Below are 8495 nucleotides of genomic sequence, written 5' to 3'. Positions count from 1 at the left end.
AGCGTTCAAATATTCCCGCCAGTGGCTGTGCAATGACATCAGCCAGTGCCTTCAGTACCCTCGGATGGAGCTCATCTGGGCCTGCCGACTTAAAGGCATCCAGTTCCTCCAAGTGACTCTGCACCATCTCAGGGTGTACGCATGGTAGTCTGGCACCCTGCTGCTGCCTCTCTGCAATCCCAGTGAGAGACTTGTCTTGCCCCTTACTTAGGAACACTGAGGCAAAAAACTCATTGAGGAGTTCAGCCTTGTCCCCCCTGTCCATCATCAATTGCTTCTGCCCATTTAGTAGAGGTCCTATTCCACCCTGGGCCTTCCTTTTATTCCTTATACATCTAAAAAACAATTTCTTGTTATCCTTAACTTGTGATGCCATCCTCAGCTCCACGGTAGCTTTGGCCCATCTAACTGCCTCCCTATAAGCGCGAGCAGAGGATGTATACTCCTCTTTGGTAATCTCTCCCTGTTTCCACTTTTTATATGCTTCCCTTAGAGGCACCCAAAATCCTAACCATCACCAACATGGGGTTTTCAGACCCAAATGTGGCATCTATTTATCCAATTGCTCTCAGTCATATCCAGATCATCCAGAGACTTCAACTTTACCTTAATAGAAATTTACTAATTGTTTCAGAAGAGGAGAATGAAAGAATCTCAGTAACCCTATTTTTATTGGCGCTCATTCCCTTCTTGTCTCTTGAAACCTTAGCAGACTTTGTTCTCCATGAATTAAGGCATCTAGGGTGTTTAAATAGCAAATGTTTTTGTTTTCATGTGAATACATTTCACGATGGAGGAACACATAAAAAGCCCAATTCACTGACCTGTATCTGGTCAGACAGTTCTTGTATATTTGTTACCTTATCAGTTTGCATGCACCTGTTTTCATGGATTCTGTTGCAGCACTGGAAGCAATTCTGTTTCAGCCCCCATACTGAATTTTTCCCTGATTTCTTGCTTTGATCATATATCTGAAAAACCATGATTTGCGCAAATGTTTCATCCCATCCTAAAAGGCAAATAACTAATTAAAATAAACACGCAGCCTTCTTAATTTGTTAATCTCTCTCATTCTAATTTCTGACCATATCTTTCTTTATGTCTTAGCTTACTATGTACATCTTCATCATAGCATCTATACCTTGATTTTACTCTCTAATGTCCTACTCTTCATACCATACAGCTAGTATTAATGTGATTTAAATTATTAAGTAGAACCATGTAATGTTTTGTCTGGATTTGGATAATGAAGGTAGCTAGTAGAGAGCTAAGCAACAGAAGAGAAGTCCAGAAATTTAACAAACAGAAAAACACAGTGAGATTTTGGTAGTTTTATAGTTTCAAGTTGTCAGACGAAACATTTTTTTTCAAGTTTAGCAAACAGAAAATTATGGAAGGCTCAAACAAACAAACAAACAGGCAAAACCCTAAAAAAGTCCAAACGTTTCCAGGAAGAATAAATGGTACTCTTTGACCAGCTTGGACTAGCAGTGATTCTTACCCCATGGCAGTTTGAAACTTATTTTAAATCCATACTTTTAGGGTTTCCTCACAACAGAGATGGTTTGGGAACAAGGGTTACACTCTTCATGGTATTGAAGCCAACAGCAAAATTCCCATTCCTCGTCTTTAATCTGTGCCCCTATTCAGAACAGATCTCAAGGCAAACAGGACCAGAGACAGCAAATGAGAGAATAGAAAAGGGAGTCTGACTGTATACAGGTATTATATGGGGACTCACATAGGAGGAGGGAATCCTTGTTTATGGTGCCTGCTTCAGGGACTGCATCTGTGTTTTCCAAGAAATGGTTATGGGGAAGAAAAAAAGACAGAGCAACCCTGACTGTTCAGTCCAGAACTGAGGAGACACCACCAATAAAACTAATGCCTTAAATGCTAGGGTGCCACTGTATTGTTTTCTGGCCTGCTAGAGGAACAGATTTGGTCATCTATGTCCCAGAAATGACACTTATGCACAGATGGTCACTATATCTGTGGTGTGCATCCCTATGCACATGGATGCCTACATACATACCTAGAAGTAGAACACCACCACCTTGTATAAGTGGTATTACTTGGAATTAGATAATCATGTACACAACCAAATCTTGGCATCCTTAAAAGAATAGAGTGTCACCTTAGGCTTCAGCCTTATGATTTTTTTTTTTTTTGGAGGTATCCAGACCAGAGGGAGGGGGAGGGGGGGTGATTTTCAGCCCCTTCAGACATACAAGGACATTTTATATTGGTGTCCTATGCCCTGGGCAAGTGTGCTAAACACTGGGCTATTGATTCAAAGGAAGGTGGCATCAATACCACCTCGAGCCATGTTTTAAAGGAAAATTGTGGACACCACCAGATTTTGTGAGAAACCCGTCCTTTGTGAGTGTGTTAAACATGCTCTGAGAAATGCTGCTAGACTAAGCTTCTCATGACCCCTCTGGATAAGAAGGCATTATTTCTGAATCCTTACAGGGTTTAGGCATAATTTAGGTGCAAAATTGTTATCACAATTGCAAGTTTGGATATAGACACCTATATTTTACCTTGGAGCATATTATAGCACATCAACTCTTTTGTGGATCTGGCACATAAAACATAGGCTTAGAAGGAACCTAAGGATCAACAAGTACAACCCAATGAATTTTGGACACACACATTATATAATCCCATCAAAGGCTCTACCTATACAGATTTATAGACAGTTCATATGTTTTTGTTTCATGTTCTGACACTATCCTTTCATTTAAACAGCTCTTTTACCTCCCTTGTTTTTACCTCCTCTCTCTATATAGTTGCAAAGCTATCATTTTCCTTGTTGCACCCTTTGTACCCTAGCCTAGGCTAGACAAGAAAAAAAAAATTAAATCATCCTGTTAATAATTCTGATTGCCCTTCTTATCATCTGTTCAAGTTTGAATTCTTTTTTCTCGAAGACTAGAAGCTAGAATTGTATGTATTATTCACATGAGGTCTTTCCAATACCTGATGTTACATTGACATTCTATTTCTACAATTTCATTTTCATCTCTCTCTCTCTCTTACACTTACACTCACACCCACACACACACACACACACACACACACTTTGATATATCCTTGTTTTACTCTTCCCTGATCTCTGATCCAAATGATTAAAGAATAAAATAAAAATGCACTCACTTTACAGCCATGTAGAAAATGTTTGCGTGATTACTCTCCCTTAGCAGAAAGAGAAAGAAAGCCAGAGCAGATTCTGATGCTCTCACTGAAGTTCTACACTGTTTTGATCAAGAAATGGTGATACTGATGTGACAGGGACTGTTTTAAGAGGAAAATCATTAAAATGAGGAAGAGTATCACATAGTAAACTTAATAGTTGGTTAGTCTGTCTATCGTCCTACCTCTTCCCCCTCACTCCCTTTCTCCCTATCTTTCCTTATCTCACAACAATGCAACACAAGAATACATGCTGCTCTGCACCCTCAAAAAGCTTAAGGTGATGGAATATTATTTGTCTATAGATCCAATATAAATACCTCCTTATACTGCTCCTCCCATCTTGGAAACAAAGAGCCAATATTTTTCAGGCTCTGAGACTAAATGTTAATTTTAGAATCTAAATATTTCCTGGGTACCTCTGGCATAAAGTATCTCTTGTATAATTAGCTAACAGTGTTTTGATCAGCAGTGGACCATTATACAAGCCAGAATATGAGAGACTTAGATTCATGCATCTCTTTTGACTTTCTTTAATATTGATTGATCCGTAGATAATTGACAGGTGATCATATTAGACAAATTCCTAACCTAATGGTGTTTCCCCACTTTCTTCAATTTTCTTAAGGAGCACAACTAGTGGAGGCTTGTGGAGCCTCTCTGATGGAAAGCAACAATGGTGGAATTACGGCTTCCCATTTTCTTGGGTCTTCCTGAATACAGGATCTTATCATCCCTTTAAGTGTATGGTTAACCTGTTCAACTAGACCATCCATCTAAGGATAATAAACGGAGGTTCTTGACTGCTTTATCTTAAGGGTCTGGCAGATTCCTCGCAAGACTCCAGACATAAACATCTTTCCTTGATCTGTTAAAATTTCTTGAGGGATTCCCACTCTTGCTACCCATTTTACCAATTCCTCTGCTACTTTGCAGGCTGTAATAGTCTTCAGCGGGATAGCTTCTGGGAACCTTGTGGCATAGTTTAATATTACCGGTACATACTGATAGCCTGCATTACTTCTTGGGAAGGAACCCACAATGTCCAATGCAATTCTTTCAAAAGGTCTTGCTATGATAGTCATTGATACCAAGAGTACTCTAGTGGGTCTATACCCTGACACTCAGGACATTCCTTACAAAATGTTTCTACAATCTTATAAAGTCCTGGCCAAGATACTCTCTGTTTTAACCTAGCTTCAGTCTTATCTCTGCTTAAATGGTCGTCCATAGGAAGCGTATGAACTACTTTAAACATTTGCATCCAGTACTGCCTGGGCACCAACATTTGTAAAATACCTTCCCCGCCTTTACCTGTTCTGTATAAAATGCCATCTCTAACCTCAAAGTGTGGAATTGTATCTACTAATGCTGGGTTAAGTACTTCCTCCTCTCTTTCGGCCAGACTTTCTTCAAAAATGTTCCAAATGAATGGTTCCTGCTTTTGGTGATCTCTAAAGTGTCCATCTCCAATCATAGCTTCAAGATCTATCTCTTCTTTCTGTTCCTCTCCTTGAGGTCCCATTCCTACAAAACCCCCTTCTACTTGTCTTAAATATTCTTGGGTTTTTAATTTGCCCATAGCTTTTGCTTCTACTACTTTCAAATGGAGCCAATCTGTTCCTAAAAGCAAGGAAGGCAAGGAAGCAACTCTGCTAGTCCTACTGCTATTTCTTCGTTCTGACTTAACACTGTTTGCCTTAACTTTTTCCTCTGGTAAGTATATGAGGCACCATGTATACAAACCATATTTAGAGTCATTTTCAGTTTCCCTATCATAGCTGGGATTAAATCTGACTGTATCATAGTTTGGCTGCACCTGGTGTCTACATTTGCAGGCATTATCAAGTCGCCTATCTTCACTTCTACTAGAGGTTTAGCTTTACTCCAGGGACCTTTATGCTTCCCCAAACTACAGTCCTTTTCTTCTTCATGGGGATATTCATGCATCCTTTCATTCACACCCTTCTTATAACAGAACTTTGCTTTATGGCCTTTTTCGCCACATCGGAAACAAATTATTTCTCTTGGTTCCTAACTTTTGTTTACTCTAGCTACTGGCTTCCAACTTTCTCTCTTCATTCCCTTATTATTATCTTGTCTCATAGTAGCCCCCATGTTTTCTGCTCTCTCTCTCTTAACAGGTTCTAGGCCTATCTCAGCATTCTTGTAATCCTCTGCTACTTTCAGAGCTTTGGCCAAAGATTGGGGTTGGTATCTTTTTACCCATCTCTGTGCATTTATTTCTTAATCTATCACAAATTGTTCTGACACTATCAAATCTAACACTTCCTCGGCTGTTTTCTCGTGCTGGCTGTATCCAATGTGTTACCGTGTCACTTAGGATTTGAGCCAACAGTCTAGGCTGCAGCTCTTCTGGCTTTCTCTTTACACTAAACCACTGCCTGTAGGCTTCAGGAGATATCTCCAGTCTATATAATATTGCCCCTTTTACTATCTCATAATTTCTACCTTCCTCTCTAGATAGAACCCTATAGGCTGCTTGTGCAGGCCCGGTTAAAGGGGGTCCTAGTTATATAGCCTATTCTGTGTGGTCTCATCCAGCAGCTTTAGCTGCCCTCTCAAACGATTCTAGAAAAGCCTCTACATCATTAGAAAGAGTCATTTTTGGAAGCCTGGTTATTTCCCCTATCTAACTTATGAACATCTGTCAGGCTTCTACATTTTCGCTCAAATCCTGCTGCCTAGAAAAAAATCATTATTGTAGCTTCAGCTTCCTGTGTACACACCCTTACTAATTCTGCCAGCTGTGACTATTGCCCTTGTAATAGACTAACAATTTGTTAGTCTAACAAATCTAACAATTTGACAACAATTGTTGTCAATTTGTGGGGGGTTGAGGAGTGACACTCATCTTTTCCATCTGTGTTCAGTTCCTGGCCAATGCATCAAAATCTGTGAAAGAGTAATGTGCAAGAATGGCAAATCAAAAAGAAAACCCTCAAGTCTCCTCCATGGCTTGATCTCCTGCCACACCTTCACAGGAGAAAAAAGTATATGTTAGCACATGGAGGACTCTTTTTGTTGTTTACAAGTTCTGTATCTGCCGTATAATTTTTTTTTACACAATTTCACTCACATCAGTTCCAAAGCCTCCTGTATTATGGCTCAAAATCTTCCAGGGATAGCAAATATATAGACAAACAAAATCTCAAATAAGTTCCCCACAGTCTCAGTCTTTACAGACAGGGGTTTCTTTTACCCACTCTCTGTGCTTTTTCAGTGTTACCTTTCATAGATTTCATAAACATTAGGGCTGGAAGGGACCTTGGGAGATCATCGAGTCCAGCCCCCTGCCCAAAGAGCAGGAAGTCAGCAGGGGTCATAGGATACCAGCAAGATAGACATCCAAATGTCTCTTGAAGGCATTCAAAGTGGGTGCTTGAACCACCTCCAATGACAGTCTATTCCAAACCTTGGACACTAAAGAAGTTCTTCCTTATGTCCAGCCTGAAATGGTCGCGGAGGAGTTTGTGACTATTCGATCTTGTCATCCCTTGGGGCGCTCTGGTGAACAGACATTCCCCCAGATCCTGATGAGCACCCCGATAAACTTATAGGTGGCCACCAGATCACCCTTGAGCCTGCACTTTTCCAGGCTGAAGAGTCCCATGGCTCTCAGCCTCTCATCATAAGGTCTGTTTTCCTGACCTCTGATCATACACGTGGCTCACTGTTTCTTCATAATGTCTCTCAAACTTACAAATCCCCCAGTTATCTCACCCTGGGATCAAAGTATAGTCCATTTGTTCCCAACCTGGTAAGCAGTCAGGGAGCTTCTCACCCTAAGTGCTGACCTTCATCCACTCTGTGCCTTCACATGAATCACTTCGGTTGTCACTTCACACGAACTCACGTTCCCCTTCCAGAGGATATTTTCAACTCCTCCCTTCTTATTTATCTACAAGGTGTTTCCAGTGAGCAATTATTTTATTACTTTCCTCTTCAGGTGCAGTTAATGTTGCCGCCACCATCTGATGATGTCATCTTTCTTGTTGCTCCACAGCAGCCACAGTAAGTATCATCTACTTGTTAAACATTAACACGAAGATAATCTCCTTGTTACACTGCCACAGGCTTACTGGTCATTTTCATGACAGAATGGTTGTTCTCAAACTTTGCCTTCACCACAAGAGCACAGAAAGGACCTATATGATCTTCTGACACTCCAAGCCCTCATGGAGCAGTGTCCTGAGGTTCCTGATCTTATCTCCTCTTAACAGTAGAACATCTTGTCACACCTAGTCATGCTTTGTGTTAGCCTGTCTCTTAGAGGGTTGTGGCCTGGAAACAGAAGGCACATGAGGCTGTTCCATGTGCCCTCTGTGTCAGGCAGCTACATGTCAGTGAAGCAGGAACCAAGGGCAGGTGTCACCTCTGCGACCATCTCCAGGCTTTGACTGTTTTAGGGCCAGAAACAAAAGCTGTGACCAGTAAGAGTGGATCACCTTAAGGACCTGGAACAAGGAGCAGCAGGCATAGAAATTCAGTAAGCCTATGACGAAAGTGATGTGTCACCTAGAATATAAAGTACTGATATGGGGTTCCCTGTGAACATTGGAAGTGGATGCCTCTTCCCATGTGGAAGCTGGGATCCCCTGATTACCCAAAGAACCTTGTCAATTATGCCACATACTTTGGCACCCAAATACGGACATTACCATGCACGCTCAGGTACTAAATTGGGTCATGACTTCATCAAAGTTCAGAAGTTCACTAGTTCCAGCATCTTCTCACTGCACTTGTGGATAGTCCTGGCAGGTCTCAGCACTATCAGATTGTGTCCAGAACTTCACATGTAGATTAATCCCTGATCTTCTTCCTGCTCTAAGCTCCTGAAAATGTTTAGTAGTTTTCTGGCCAGGTGAACTCCAGGACCTGCCTCTGTTGTCCCCAAAGGACAGTGAGTTCGTGCCCGGTGCGCTTGTGCCAATAAACACACAGGGGTGAAGGATCCAACTTAATCTTTATTTCTGCGCAGAAAGTGGCGCTTGGCAATCATTCGCAAAGCAAGCACCCACACCCCAGTGGGTGTCTGCCTTATATAGCTATGTAACAGGTTAAACTTGCTGATGTGATGAAATGTGTAGCAAGCCCAGCAAGTAACCCCCCTTCCAGCTCCCCCCCAAGTAACCCCCCTTCCAGCTCCGGAACTTTGTTGATACAGCTTTTCCTCTAGCGAGGCCAGCAATTAAACAACTAAGCAACAAGCGATCTCCCCCAGCCTAAACAACCTACTCTATGCCCTTGGTTAGATAAAATACTTTTTCAAAACA

General features: G+C 41.4%; 1 protein-coding gene across 1 annotated transcript in view; it reads right to left on the bottom strand.

Moving 5' to 3' along the window:
* Nucleotides 1-4283, bottom strand: part of LOC106722652 (olfactory receptor 5V1-like) — a 17229-nt gene extending 12946 nt beyond the window's left edge. The window contains exon 1 of the mRNA XM_014523646.2: nt 4113-4283. Within this exon, the coding sequence (XP_014379132.2) occupies nt 4113-4283 (171 nt within the window). The remainder of the gene's footprint in view (nt 1-4112) is intronic.
* Nucleotides 4284-8495: the final 4212 nt, after the last annotated feature.

Source organism: Alligator sinensis, unplaced genomic scaffold, assembly GCF_000455745.1.
Source record: "Alligator sinensis unplaced genomic scaffold, ASM45574v1 scaffold174_1, whole genome shotgun sequence".
NCBI classification, from domain to species: domain Eukaryota; kingdom Metazoa; phylum Chordata; order Crocodylia; family Alligatoridae; genus Alligator; species Alligator sinensis.
This window is presented reverse-complemented; position numbering and strand designations above follow the sequence as displayed.